General features: G+C 43.4%; 2 protein-coding genes across 4 annotated transcripts in view; one reads left to right on the forward strand and one right to left on the reverse strand.

The window, feature by feature from the left end:
* Positions 1-654: 654 nt before the first annotated feature.
* Positions 655-7,661, reverse strand: igfbp6b (insulin-like growth factor binding protein 6b). The gene is made up of 4 exons (XM_035380636.1): positions 6,959-7,661; positions 4,940-4,974; positions 3,849-3,968; positions 655-3,090 (listed from the first exon to the last, which is right to left on the reverse strand). Exons 1-4 carry the CDS (start codon positions 7,275-7,277, stop codon positions 2,983-2,985), a joined length of 582 nt encoding a protein of 193 aa, XP_035236527.1. The 5' UTR covers positions 7,278-7,661; the 3' UTR covers positions 655-2,982.
* A 4,134-nt stretch (positions 7,662-11,795) lies between these two features.
* Positions 11,796-15,796, forward strand: part of LOC118208632 (SPRY domain-containing protein 3-like) — a 45,672-nt gene continuing 41,671 nt past the window's right edge. The window contains exons 1-3 of one of the 3 annotated variants that reach the window (XM_035383496.1): positions 11,818-11,946; positions 12,995-13,075; positions 14,272-14,408. In XM_035383496.1, coding sequence (XP_035239387.1) covers positions 14,290-14,408 — 119 coding nt within the window. In that variant the 5' untranslated portion in view covers positions 11,818-11,946; positions 12,995-13,075; positions 14,272-14,289. Of the gene's footprint in view, positions 11,947-12,994; positions 13,076-14,271; positions 14,409-15,796 lie in introns of all 3 variants that reach the window. The other 2 variants (XM_035383494.1, XM_035383495.1) reach the window with 2 other exon arrangements.

A 15,796-nucleotide genomic window follows, 5' to 3' on the forward strand; every position in this document is an offset into this window, starting at 1 on the left:
AGATTTTAAGGATTTACAAGGTTGCATTCCAATGTGTTAGACTATCTATAGCATCATACGATGTCTTTCTAGGAATCTCACTCAATTATCAGTTTACACGCAATTAAACATTGTAGGGAGCAGGAGGCACGAGCAGACTGCTAAAACGGGGGTTTTCAGTGGCTACACTGTGGCTAACTGCCTCAGTTGTGGACCATAGCAAATGTGCCCAACAACCTTGAGAACAGGACAGATTGAGTTTCAGTTATGCCACATCGCAGCATCCTCTTCTTTGTCTGTATATGTTCCCACCAGTTTAACATTGCATTTGTAACTGATTTATGCCCAGTCAACATCGACACGGTCAGGGTAAACCATCCCAATGGCCTGTCCTACATTTAATTGGGTATTGGGGGAAAACTGGAGCCAACCAACCTTTTAGGAATTGGAACTTGGGTAATCCCTGTAAAAGTATTGTAACAAAGGTGCATGTTTTTAAAAGTGACTGTGAAATTAATTTGCTTATAATTGTGAAGAGAGATATTAGCGGTAATTTTCAAGTTATAACTTTGATTGTATATTGTATTAAAGCCTTGAATGAAAAACAGTTTATTTCTAGTATTCTGCCAAATTTTGCACAAGATAAAGCCATAGGATAAAATGAGTAACACTGTCAAAGTTTGAACTTGAATTTATTACAATGTGCATTAAAAAATTTCAAAAGCAAAATGTGGCACTTTCATAAATCATTTTCATAACAAAGGCTCCATATATAAATTAAACGATGGTAAGATATGGTATCATACACAGCAGTTTAAATAAGATTAAAGCATATTGTTCCCAATAAGGTAGAATTTTCCCCTCATATTTATCTATAAAATAAAAATGACACATGATTTTTAAATAAAGAAGGCAATATAAAAATACAGCATAGTTAAATAATGAATCAGACATACACAATTAATATTTATATATTTATAAAAGAAATGTATAAAAGTATATAAAAATATGTTTAAAGACTTTTCAAAAAGGGCCTCAGTCTCTTAACACTGACTATTGAAATTTAAGCATGAAAATAATGCTTCAGAATAAATTACATGAAAAACATATATTCATTTTTATTTTGCATTATTTTGTCAGTGTAATTTTGGAGGGAGGAAGGGTGTTTGGTTCTAAGGGGGTGGGATTTAAATATGTGAGTCACTGCACCTTGCAGTGTTGTAACTCCATTGGCAGGTTCAGACCCTAGGGTCACATGACTCATCTTCATCCATCTTACTTTTGAGGGGAGTGGTTGTCAAGCTTTTTTACAATATGCAATGAAATCTAAAAAAAAATATATAAATTGGAGGGCGATACAAAGCCATCTGCCCTGAAGCCTTCTCGAAGCTGACCAAATGCAACAATAAGCCAGCCACAGCCATGGCCGGTTTGATCATTTTGCTTTGCAGTTGGCCCTAAATATTGAACAATTATTTTAGGCATTTTTGTCAATTCTTCTAAATCTTAGGAGATTGACAGTAAGAGAAATAAAAAAAGCAGCAGCAAAAGAATAAAAAAGTAACATCTGCTTAAACTCGCACTCCACAGTAAAGGAGAAGGAGAAGCACGACTGTCTTTCAGTTAAGGTGGTGGTGACGTTTCTCCCGACAACACTCGTATTCCGGTTTGATGGAACCTGCTCAGCTGATCACATATTTCACCCTGCAAAAGAAACGACCAACTGACCTGAAGACGTCTGTTGGAATGAAGGAGTTGGACTGGCCTGGAATTATGGGAAACGGAGTCCTAAGTGGAGCGAGCCCAAAGAGTCTGGGGGACTCTTGAGAGAAACCCGCTGTTTTATGTGCTTTATACAGACATTCTTTAATTCTGAACATTTCCTGTACTGAAATGCGATATTCTGTCCCCCTCCTGTTTCTAAAATGGCCGCTTTGAGCCAAGCATATTAATAGACAGACTGGTATGAGCGACCTACAAAACAGAGCTGCTGGTGGGCTGAGCGGCTTCACTGTGCCGACTGAAAAGCGGTCTTTCTAAATGACTCGGGCAGAGGGAACAGCCCCCCCCCCCCCCCAGTTACTGTGCCTTTTAAAAATGTGCTTTGATTCTGTAAAAAAAATAAAATAAACGGAGAACAGTTAAGCTATGCTTTCATTCAAAACACTGAAAAGGGAGAGAGGAATTTGCGATTCCAGCAAAAGTACGACTCTAGCAGAATTGGACGTTTAATTTTTCATTGCAGATAGCTGCTGTCGAGATGCAACAGCTTTCTATTCGCAAAAACAATACTGCTGGGGTACCTGTGGAGGACGGGTGCGGAGATTGCCTCACAGTTATTTCAGATGAAACAACCGCAGCACAGCACATCTGGAGATGAGACGCTGGGATGACCTTCAGTCAGGCTCACAGAGAATTAATCAAGCCTCATCAGAGTTTCCCGCATTCAAATACATGTGCCAAAGGAATCTTGAAAGGGAAGTACAATTTAAAGCCGTCCAATTTGTGTCATATTTAAAATTCCCAATCAAATCCATGCAGGATTCTCCCTACTGCTGTGGGGAAGCAGGAATCCAGCTCTCCCCCATTAATTTGGCTCAATATACCAATAAAAGGGTGAATCACATGATCAAACTAACCATCAGATTGAAAGCCTAATTACTGAACGGGGATTTGAAGGCAGTACCAGCAGTCATACAGTAGGTGGCTAAAACGACCTGTATGCAGCGTTCCTACAAAACAATTAAGGGGTTAAAAGATGTGATGTGCTGGTCATGGTGGCTGCAGGCATTTTTTGTTGGGTGAATTAGGTGGGCACCACCTTGTTGTGGTGGTGGGGGAGGGCGGGATGGGGTGAGGAAATAGTTTTGAGCGGGGTTCCTCGTGGTTTTGTCTCCAGCCTCTGTTTTCTGGCCAGGCGGTGTCCAGCATACTCTAGAGCCTTCTGCCGTCCTCACAGCCTTCCTCCTCCTCCTCCTCCTCCTCGGAGACGGGGGCGGAGCCTCAGTCGCCGTCGCAGGGCAGGACGCCGTCCTCGCCGTTGCGCAGGGGCGTGCCGTGCTCGTCCACGCACCAGCACTGGCCGCGCTGCATGCCTTTGGACGAGTGGCACTGCGGCACAGAGAGGGAGACCCAGTCAGCCGCCCCACAGCGCCTCACGCTGGTGGACCGTTGCAGCGCTGCGATGCCACCTTCCGCTCTCTCTCTTTCTCTCTCTTTCTCTTTCCTCTTCTCCCATCCCCTCTCTCCCTGTCTCCTTCTCTCTCTCCCATTCAAATTAAAATTAAAATTAAAATGGCATGACAAGGTATATCTCACGCTACCAAAGCACAGGAAAGAACATATACAATTGAACACATAAACATAGGTCTATTCTCTCTCTCTTTCTCTCCTCCCCCCCCCCCCCCCCCACCTCCACGCTCTCTCAATTGAAATTTTTATAAAGAATGCTTTAATGGCATGACATACTACTATGCATTGCCAAAGCCTTGCTGGAACATTAAACATTAAACTTCAATTTACTTTAAAGTTTAACACAAGCAAAAAGAAGAGGGGACATTGAAAATGGGTATACATATATAATATACACGTATACATGTGCGCACATTCAGATTTACTTTCTCCTGGAGTCTTAGTAGTTTATCCTACGCTCCCTCAGGTTCCCTCAGGTTCTCTCCTTTCTTGTCCCCTCCCTCTTTCCCCTCCTCTTTTGTCTCCCTTGTCTCTCTCACTCTGTCTTTCTCTTTCTTCTAATATCTTCCCCATGACTCTCTCATTTAGCTTTCCCTCCTGTAGCTTTCTAACACACACACACACACACACACACACACACATGCACCGGCAAATATTGCAGTTTCTTAAGTAACTACCTGCTTCTTTCTGTAGAAGCCACGTGTGTCGCAGTTGGGGATGTAGATGTCACGGTTCGCTGGGAAATGAGTGGGCTCAAGATGGCGCAAAACGGTGTTTAGCAGCTTACGACAAGGAGCCTACGGGCAGGATGAGAAGGAGAGGCGGAGAGAGAGAGAGAGAGAGAGAGAGAGAGAATGGGGTCAGTCTCTTCAACTGTAATCTGTTTGAATTAAATTGACATCAGCACACAGACGGAGTCATGTCATTTTCCAAACAGAGCACTAGCCCTGTTTAAACTGGCAGGTAGCTCATCATACATTTAGCACCTTGTCGACTTCAATGTATTTACAGATGAGTCCATTTCTGAATGGAGAGAAATCGGTGGTAAACTATTCCTAGAGCTTTTACATTTATGGTGAAACTCTGGATAAAAGGTCAGTCCACTGCGTTGGATGTTATGTCACATAGTGGAGCCGCTGGATTAGCCTGAAGCTACACTGGGTATCACTCATTGACTACATTCAAAAGTGACTGCATTTCCCTTGACTTGAGCTTACTGATTTACTTTGAATTCAAAGAGGAATACATGCACTACAGTACGACTGAGCTCATGGTAAGCAAGTTATGTAGCACTTTATGGGAGGCCCAAGAGTGATAAATCTCTAAGTACTTCCCAAAGCAGATAAAATGAGCCACAAAAGAGACAGGGGTAGAGCCAGATTCTATCCTGTTGAACTGTAATTTTGTTGTTACATTATTATACACACATTTTTAAAACTAGTTTCTCAGCATATGGGCGTGACATTTCACCCAAAAGAAATACATTTGCAAGACATGCAAAAAAAAACAACAAAAAAAAAAACAGACAACCAAGACAAACATATTTAATATTTGTGTATATTAGTAGTTTTGTGTAGCAAATGTGGCACTAAATATATCCAATCTCTTGCTTGATTTGGAATATCCAGATGACTATTTGTCATCTTAATCCTGCTTCATTCCTTACTTCTGATTTGGATGAATGAAGGTGGTTTTTCCTGATCGGCCAGCAGGGGTCGCTAGAGAGTTAATATTGATCTGAACATTTCTGTTTAAGCGAAAGACTTACTTTCTCAAGCTCACCACTGTGTGAAGGGTATGGACCTGAAAAGCAACAACAGGTTTTACTGAAATAAGGAAAAAACACACAATAGAGTCAAAAACCAAGTCATACATAAGCCTGTTCATCTCACTAATCGAGTCAAACTAGTCTTTCTTCACCAGGAGGATAAGGCTGTTTCATAACCCAAAATAAGTGGCCATTTAAAATTTCCTCTGAAACCTCTATTGGTTTGTGTTCAACTACACAGACCTGTACTCTTCCATCACTGGTGTGCAATACTATAGTTTGAACAGTAGATGGAGACACATGCCTTAAAAACCTCCATTGCTGGAACATGACAGTGCATGCAGATGCACATATATAAGACACACATACACACACATACGCATACACACATAACAACATGCAGATACTTGCACAAATGCAGACACACAGGCAGACACAAAAACAAACACCCACACACACACACTTGTATACACACAGATGCAGACACCTATATAGATGCATTGCACATGTTGGTGTACACCCACACACACTTGCATACACACAGATGCAGACACCTATATAGATGCATTGCACATGTTGGTGTACACACACACACACACACACATATATGCAAACAGATGCCGACACGTATATAGATGCATTACACACGTAGGTGTACAAAAACACACACACACACACAAACACACTGATGCCTACAGGTGCACATACGCACATAATGACATACAGATATCTGCACAAATGCACAGATACGCAGGCACACAAACAAACGCACATACACACACACTCACAATACACATGCATACACACAGATACACACACGTGTATACACGCACACACACACACACACATATATGATCATAGGTGCACAAATGGACACACGTAAAGACACACAGTTACATGCACAAATGCACACACACACGTAACTGTTCTCTGATAAACACAGACACACTAACTGTACACATGCAAACACACACACATGCAGATGGCAGGTACTATTTGATCTAGATACAGTGAATCGTCCTTATTTACCATTTATTATTATGATTTTTACATCAGTGATCACAGACAGATATTTTAGAGAAACAGTTTCTGCCAGAGAAGCTCAGCATGTTCTGTGTCCCCGGGTGAGTTTTTCCTCTAAGATGACACACCCCATGGAAACAGGACACTGCAGAATTTGGCTGGAAAAGCTCGAGATTGCTCAAATTTACGGCTCTGCCTCCTGGTGGAGGGTTCAGAGAGCGTGCCCGTCAAAGCCTTTTCTATTTCAGCGTGGTGAAAACAAACTGCGCACAAGTAAAAAGCAACAAGGATCAGCAACGACAGAAATAACACCGGAGAGGCCCACATCAATCGCAGTGATAATTCACAACGTTTAATCTGAAACAGCTGTAATTCTGCTGCTCCACTTTCACATGTAACGCCCCTCTCTCTCTCTCTCTCTCTCTCTCTCTCTCTCTCTCTCTCTCTCTCTCTCTCTCTCTCTCTCTCTCTCTCTCTCTCTCTCTCTCTCTCTCTCTCTCTCTCTCTCTCTCTCTCTCTCTCTCTCTCTCTCTCTCTCTCTCTCTCTCTCTCTCTCTCTCTCTCTCTCTCTCTCTCTCTCTCTCTCTCTCTCTCTCTCTCTCTCTCTCTCTCCCCCCCCCCCCCCTTCATTTCCGGGCTCTGTGCTCCAGTATCAGCTGGCTGGCGGTTAAGAGCTCTCTCCGTCCGGCAGCCTGACGCCGCAGGATCCTGCCTCGCTGCAGCCCTCGCCCCCGGCCGTTCCTGAAGACCCGGAACGTTCCGACAAGTCCGTTAAGTTAAAGTACAGGCCGGCCTCCTCCCTCGCTCCCCTGTCTGAGAGCGAGCGCGCACACCCCTTCGTACCGGCGCAGGAGACACAGTCGCACTAATCTGGCCCAGCACGCACTCCTGCGTTCCCCGGGTAACGGGGTGATGACGCGGCGCCGGTGAGCGCCGAGCGCGGCTCTGAGGGCGGCGCGGTGCGGGCGGCGCGGGCGGCGCGGACCGGAGGCTTACCTGCCGGGAAGGGCTTCTCGGTGGGGCTGGCTTTGACGTGCTTGGCGCACACACCCCGTCCCTGCAGCAGCGCCTGGAGGGGGCTGTGGTCGCGCTGGGGGGGCACGCAGCGCAGTCCCCGGGCGCAGCTCAGGGTGTACACCCCGCAGGGCTCCCCCACGGCCAGGGAGGACGTGCCGGCCTCCGCCGGAGCCGGGCCCCGGAGCCCGCGGCAGGAAGCGCATCCCTTCTGGGGCGCCGCGCGGCTGGCGGCCGTCCAGGGCCCGGGCTGGGCCGCCAGGAGCACTGCCAAGGCCAGCAGATCGCACAGCGGAAGCATTCTGTCCAGGTTCCTCCCTCTCTGCTCAGTCCCTTCCTCAAGACGCCAGAGGAAATTTTTTCTTTTTTTTTTTTGCTTTTCTTTTTTCTTTTTTTTTTCTTTTTTTTGTTATTTCTGGAGGGATTTTTCTCTTCGCTCCCTCTCTGTTTCCTGTCTCTCTGTTTCCTCTCCCTCTCTCTCTTTCTTTCTCTCTCTCTATCCCTCTCTCTCTCTCTCTCTCTCTCTCTCTCGCTCTCCCCCTGCTTGCAGGCTATGACGAGGGCTTGGCGTGTTCTGATGAGAGGCAACCAGGAGTCCCCCTGCAGCGGCCAAGAAGACGAACCGATGAGAGAGACAGAGCAAGCAGCGGCTTTTAAAGATCTGAAAGGTGGAGAGAAAGAGAGAGAGAGAGAGAGAGAGGGAGAGAGAGAGAGAGCAGCTATGACACCTTCAGGGGCTGGGACTCGCAGGGGAGAGAGAGAGAGAGAAATATCGATACAGAAAAGACGGAGTTATGTAGGGGGAGAGATATTGTTTTCATTTTCCAGCGCTACCAAGTTTGCTCACATTCTCCTGCATCTGAATTTACGCACTTTGCGTATGGAACCCCTCTCTCTCTTTCTTTTTCACCCTCCTTAAGATCTTTTCTGATCACATGTCACCGTGGTCTCCAGTATGATTCCCTTGTTCATCATCAGGCACACGTCTAACAAACAGTGCAGGTACCGTGCGCCCATGGCAACAGTAAGGGTGAAGGACCCTGTTTCCGGAGTGATTCTTACAATATGTAAACCGTACTGAACATGTACCGAAGCAGGCTAATCAGTCAGCACAGACCATAAAAACGCTGACAGTAATTCGCCTCCTTCAAACCTCCAACTTCTCATTGCCGATGAGTGATTTTAATGACTTCATTTTTGCAGCACACCTGTAACTACGTTGCATGCACATGAACTTTGCGTCGTTCAGTGTCTGTACGCATACTGTAAGTGTACGCAAATATAACGACAACACAGACTGCACAGTCTATTGCGACATGTCTTATATGCAAAATGCTGACACAAGAAAGCTTTGACGTTTAGCTGTCCTAGCAGAGGGAGAATAATGCACAACTTAATCCAGGAAGCCCTCGACATCAAATATGACTTGCGTTTAATTTTGCTGAAGCAGATTTAGCACATAAATCACAATGCAGCAAAATTATGTGTCAAGCAAGTCAACTGTAACAGGGTTACACACGCACACACACACACACACATACACTGATTTATAAGAATATAAGCCAACAATGACAAAAAAGGTCATTATCAGTAAATCAGTATAAGCAGTCCATCGGTAAATTTCCCCAAACTATGGAATCTAGTTTGGATCATTTTTGCATTGAAGCCAGGAGGTTCCAATTTGGGCCTATGTGTGATTCCTACGGAGATTCTCTGGAAAAAGACTGAACCGCTATTTCTGTGTCTTCGATTACATACTTCAGGTAAAACAACCCGGCTTGCCTGGTATTCACACATTCTTAGTAATATTGTAATGATTTTAATTACTGAGCCTTTTACGTTATAGATCACTGTCTTATTTAGGATATAACAGCACCCTGGTTCAGAAATGATTCTTCAGAAATTATTCTTGCTCATATGCTAAATAAAGTGTATTTCAGCCTTTTCTGCAATAAATGTTGTCAAATATTAAACACGTAATTTGGTGGGTAGGTAATCATGCAGAAGGTAGGCATTTAGGGCCAGGGTTTTCAAAAGGGGGCCTGCAGACCCCTGGGGGTCCTTGAAGGTATTGTAGGGGGTCACTGTTCAGACTTGATATGCAATGACTATGTATAGATTTGGGAGAAACTTTCAAAATGTGAAGCCTTTTTATATAACCCTTTTTAACTTATGGTGGGGGTCCCCTAGATGTCTTTGAGCCTGGCTGCGGGTCCCTGGTTCAGGAAAGGTTGAAAACCCCTGATTTAGGGGTACGTACTTAAGATTACAAGTATAGGAACTCCTGCATTAACGTGCAGCCTCCAGTGGATGGCGCACCCCTCTGCGGTGTCTGTATGTGGTGAGTACTGCTGACCGTTTCTACGAACAGTCCATACTCAGCAATTCTGGGACTGCGCGTTCAATGCATGGTCTCAGAGGTGTACGGTCCGTGATTACTTGAAAATAAAACACAAAACCTCAGTATATGTGGCCATAGGCAGGTCCATCATAGACAGTGGGGAGTTATACCAGGAATGGAATGGGTATCAACAGTAGCCCAGGATACAGGACAAATGTATTTAAAAGACGCTTACTTTCGCAGGAATGCAGGTTGCTCTGTCAAACAGCGAATAATGCAGTCATCGTGCCTGTTAATACATTTTAACATGTCCGTCCAGATTTCTTGTAGTCCGACATTGCTACTAATTTATAACTGGCTATTGTTTGTGGAAAACAATCAACAATGTGGCCGTTATTACGGTCACAGAGCCACGGGTAGAGAACCGTTTTAAACTTCAAGATGAAATTGATATGACACGCATGTCGCGAGAGCAGTCGCCGGAACAGCTATTTAACAGTGAAGTGCTGACGAAAAAGATTATCTGCGGGAACTGAAGTGGTTCAACAGTCTATGGGTTTTTCTATTGCTTTATTTTCGCCCCATGCTTCACTGTTACGAGTTAACTGAGAAACCGCTAAAAAAAAAAACATCCTGTCAACGGGATTATGCAAGCCACGCAGATGTGCGGAATGTAAAGAAAAGGCGCAGCGTTATCCACCATCTCTTGTGGCAAAATTCTGAGCAGGGCTTAGGATGTTCTGTACTGCGAGGCGTTCTGGTATTCTAATTTAAGGCTTCTCGCACTTCCAGCTTTGCTTGGGTCGCATCCAGGGGGAAGGGCCCCGTGTCGGTCGAGTACAGTTTGTTTGCCGTTTTCATGAGGCAGTATATTAAAATAATAATAATAATGGGGTGTAATGACACTACAAGAAGTAAACAATGTTATTTTTTCTCTATGTTTACCCTGTAATGTTGACTTTCATGGGCAGAGTACTTATTTTCAACAGGAAGGCATGTTGAGCAACAAACATGACAGGGCGGTCTTGAGTAATGGCGATAACGCTTGGTGTCGTAACTCTGCATTCCATTCGGTGATAACTGCAGAAGCTTAAACACTTAAAACCTTAAACTTAAACACTTCGGTGAGCTATGGGGAGTCCTGGTCGGTAAAATACATAATACATTTTTAACGTTTTGGCCAGGGATGAGCAGAAGTAACTTGCTGCCTTGTGTTCCCATCAACACCGCGGTCCTGTTCTGTTTCCACGTTCTGTCCAGAAAATATTCCGTGCACCAGGAAAGGCAGATGGAGGTTTTCTTTTTCCACACACACCAAAAATGTTTTTCCGAACATGATTCCTTATTTTTTTCCTTTTGATCTCTACCGCTACTTTGTCTCATAGAAAAACTCCGGAACAACAAACTTGACATACCCACAAAACCCCCCCGACCCCCAATCCAGAAGGTACTTGTCTTGTGCTTAACTTCCAGTTCTTCCAGTACATATGCTGCAGTGCCAGCAGTTTGCCTCCTTGTGTCTCACGTTTAGGCCTAGTTCTGTCCTCTGTTAGGTAGAGGTTGATTTCCTTTTTTCTCAAGCCACAAAATTTCTCAAAATTTGGTTTGTAGCGGTGGAAAATACGTTAAAAAATAACAGCAGTTATAATAGCATTTAACTTACACATAAATAATTAGATCATTTCCATCACAAAATAATTTCATTAGGATGATTAGATAAGCACACTGTGTAATTATAACGTTTCTACAGACCCGAAGAAGGGTGCTTCTCAACCGCTTCTCATGGGGACCCCGGTGTATGCTGGTTTTTGTTCAAACCACAACCACTATATTGCAAACACATAAAGACAGGTAAAAATGGTTGAAAGTGTGGACACATGGGCACTAAATCTGGCAATTTGGTAGATAATAAAAAATTCAAAGACAAATAAAATGGCAATGAGCCAAATCTACATTATGTTAATAAGTTTAAGTAAAAAATAAAACGAACCTAAACGCATAGGCTGTGTTCAGTTACGTAATTGTGAGCCTGTTGATTCACCAGTCTTTAATTTGATCAGTTAAGAACCATTTCTATGTATTTGTTTGCATTATGGCACAATGAGCACAATTTGAACACTAGACATTCATTCTTCATAACATGCATTATATCTGACATAATTTCTGACATAATATGGCTTAAGAGGGTAAATGATCCCTCTAAACATGAAAAGCCCCTAATTAACAAAAAATTATCAGCTTGTTAAAATGCTGGTATTGCAGATGTGGTTGGAACAAAAACAGCACATAAAGAGGTCCTCCAGGACCGAGGTTGAAAACCACTGCCAATGAACCCTCACAGAATCACGGAGGTGCGCTGTGAACAAGAATTTCTTCTTAAGTTTTATCAGCTCTGCCGCCCACTGGGTCCTATTGGTCAGGCGTACAGACAATCATTCGAAAAATGCCATGCATTGGCTTTTCGTCATCAGCTGACATGGCATCCGCCACCAGGAAGCGCCTCCTTCACATTGGCGGAGTTTATATATTAGCAACTTAGCCAATGGAGGCAGTTAACCGGAAAAAAGTGCAAGTTGCCGTGAAAAAACACTAATGTCAGCCAGCACTGTGTAAGGTAGGGAAATTAAAGGTAGGCCTATATTTGAATGTGATTGCGTTATGACACGTTACAAAAACGTTAACTAGATAACTAGCTATCTAGTTCTGCAAGTTGTGGCTTGGACGTGGACTAGGGCTCAGGTTGCTAGCAGAGACTGTTGCTAGCTAGTTAACGTTGTCTGTTCTGTATATCTTTGACTACTTTTGTCAGCTAAATGACCGTAGGCTACATGCCTCCTACTGCTAACTTTGAAGCACCGATCTCTTAGGTTAGTTAGCTAGCTCGTTAGCACGATCGCAGTGACAGCTTATCTGGTACGTGCTACTAGCAGCCCATTCAGTTAGCTTACGTTAGTTTCAGTCTTAGTAGCTATCCCCCCACCCACACTGATACGCAGCCAGTGCATCTAATTACTGTAGTTGCTTATGCAGACTCTTATGCACTTTTGACAAATACTGTGCCACAAAACGTCTTTGGAGTGTCGTGAACACTCGGAAATGTGTTATTAATACATTGAATTATGGACATGAAGCAATATCAAACTGATTCATCTACGGTGTGTCTAACGGCTACCTTTTTCCCTTAACATGCCCAGAACTAACCCAGAATAAAAAAAATCAAAAATGTAATGCTAACTATGGAAAAGAGCCTACGACATTTTAATCGATATGAGATTGATTTGGCTATTTGGAGAAACTTGCACTGTCAATAAAAAGAATCCAAATCCAAGGCCTATTGATTAGTTTACACAACATGCATACTGTTTGAGTCAGTTCAGTTGTACTGGATTACTAATTATTTTATATCTGATCTAGGTGTCTGCTTTTTCATACACAGCTGGTGTTAGTCCACTTGCAAAACGGTTGTCCTGAAGCTTTAAGAACATTCAGATAAAAAAAAAAAAAAAAAAACTGGCAGGTGAATGTGGCAAGCCAACTAGAAAGAAAAACAAACTTGTAGACAACAAAAAAGGTTATACCGACACTGTAGTTTCATAAAATCATAAGCAAAATTCATAGGAAGTCCTCGATGGATATCTGCACTCCGTCATATTTTCCATTCCGCTTTTTTTTTCCAGTGGAAAACTTTTTCCGTTCCTCTGGTTAGTATCGTCGTGTGAGAGTAAGATCAAAGCTGCAGTTGCGAACCCAGAATTCAGGTACTGTATGTTGGTTAACCGCTTAAATGAGAACTGTTAGTAAGTGACATTATTCTATTGCTAATGAAATAGGCCTACTGCTATCAAACAAAGAGCAAACTGAGGGGTTTAGCAAGAATTTTTCAAATGAATGTCAGATTTACATTTTAGAGTTTAGGAATTTTTTTTTAGCACTCACCATAGTCTTACTTTTAAGACAATATACACACCGTACACCCAGAACGATGCTTCCCAATATTTATTTAATTGGTAGTCTTAGTCTGAGTTGGTCACACAGTATTGAACTGGGGTAAAGAATTTAAGCTTCATGCAGACCTTAATTGATCTTATATGGGAAATAATGCTGCCATTTCTGTTGTCACCAGCCGAGTTGACATTTAATTCAGAATGATGACAGTGCAATGGCCAAAGCGATGGACTGCATTTTATGGTGCTGATCGTAATAACCACAGACATTCATGTCCTTAGGAACAAGTCAGATATAAATGATTAGTTTCAGCCCTTCTGCCACCCCCCCATTCCCTGCCCATGCTGCTGACCCTGCCCCACTGTGCATGGCCTAAATTTTGGGCTGTCCCAGTTCTCACTTGGCTAAGTGCACTTGGGTACAGTACTTATACTCTCTGGTGTCGTATTGTGATGTGGAACGTGAATTTGCATGTAGTGTGCAAGTATATATTAAGTGCCCAGGTGCACAGGGATTCTTAAAACAATTGGGACACCCTTTTCCCTTTTCCTTTCGTTCTCGATTTCAAATAATTTATTGTAGTCACACCACTGTTAAGAGTGAAGTGGGCTTGCTAACTGCAGAAATGAACCAGAATTGCTAACGTCGTATTCGCAATAACAATACCGTCATGATGCTCCGTTGTGAATGAAATATGACGTTACAGCATTTGCATCTTTGCAAACGTCTTTCCAACATTTATATTTTGTTCGGTGACATTTTCCTCCAGTACACACTATAAACGTCACCAACGTGATGCATTGTGGGTGTGTGTGCTTAGCCAATCCCGCTCCGGAGCGGTCTTTGCGCCAGTCTGGATGAAGTGCACATGAAGCGCACAGCACTTTTGATTACTTAATGGGACACACTTGCACACAAGCACATGAAGCACATGAGCGCGCACTCCGCGTGCCCAAGCGTGCAGGCATGAAGAAGTGCGCTAATCGGGACTTCCTCTTTGTCTCTGCAGCTCGCTGATTGGCTGCTGATGGATGAAGTCAACCTACACAGCAGGTTCCTGAACTGGCGTAGGAGGGCTCGGGTGGTCCGTGCCCCGCCCGTTCAGGAACGCTACGAGAGGATACTGAAGGAGGGGGACACTCTGAGGTGAGCTGGCGTTTCACTGCCGTCAGGGAAACTGGTTTCCCTCCATTTTGCTTTGAGTTCTTCCTGTAATTGTGGTGCAGTATTAAGATGGTTTCTTTTGCTGGGCACCACAAGATTTTTGTCTTCTGCCTCTTCTGATGTTATCCTTCTTCCTGGTTTTCTCTGTTAACATTACTGTCCGTCAGCCAGACCCTTCCAAGTGTGTACTGAACACTGCACCTGGAAATCTTAAGCTTCTTTGCAATTTCAGGCTGGGAATTACCTTCTTGGTGCAATATGTTTACCTGGGCCCACACATCTAACCCAAACTCATCTTCTTCTTTTGCCATATGGCTTGCAACTTCGGTGCCTATTTTACATGCACTACAGGCTTGTAAAAAGGTAAAGGTATTAGGCGGTCATTTTAACTACCCCTCCACTTCTCACTTTGCAAAATGCTTGGATGGACTTCCAATAATTCTATTCAATAATGCTTTGTAATTTAATAAATGGGCATGTATTTCCGATTAACAGATGTATAATTTACAGTATTGTAAGAAATCTGTCTCTGATGCCAATATGTCTGCTGGCCACACATTCCCTTGATCTTATCATTATCACAATACAGTTGGTACAATGGTAGAATAGCGACCGGGAGTGAGAGATTGGGAACCATTCAAGTCAACAGACGTGCTAATTCAATCACAACAGGACGGCCAATACACTACGGCCTAATTGATAGGTGTTACAGAACTGACTATATCCTTCTTAGTATATGTATTCAACACTCCTGATCAAAGGTTTGAAAACAAATAAGAAGCAGCCTCTGGAAAGGTTCGTAGTTCAGTCGGACTCTGCTGACTCCAAGGTGTCATTTGTGTGCTTTGTCACTGCCGGTATTGGAAATAAACTTTGTACATTTTCATCACGTTCGAGAGACGTCCTTTTTTCCTTACAGTACGTAGGAGTGCTGGGTGACTCAGTCTGTTAAGGCACTGTCAAGTGCCTGGATGAGCCCCACAGTTAAGTGTCATAACTCACCCAAAATTGTGCAGAGGTTAAACCCAGCCACAATTCATAGGGGAAATGCATTGTCTGAAAGTTATCTGATTCATGTAAACATTCTGAGTAAGCCATTTGTTAGAATCCATTGACTTTGTAGGAGAGCAAAATTTGTGTTCTCTATATATGCAAATAAAGGTGGATGTCTGGTAGTTAAATCCTAGCCACAATTCCCAGGATGAGATACATTGAAAGGCATTTGATTTATATTGTAGACCAGGGGTGTCCAGGCTTATTCGAAAAGGGCCTATTTGGGTGCAGGTTTTTTGTTTTAGCCAGCACTGAGACACTTGATTCTACTTGTCACACCCTTGATTGAAGACCATGATTAGTTAGTTAATCTGTTG

This window comes from Anguilla anguilla, chromosome 11 (assembly GCF_013347855.1).
Source record: "Anguilla anguilla isolate fAngAng1 chromosome 11, fAngAng1.pri, whole genome shotgun sequence".
Lineage (NCBI taxonomy): Eukaryota > Metazoa > Chordata > Actinopteri > Anguilliformes > Anguillidae > Anguilla > Anguilla anguilla.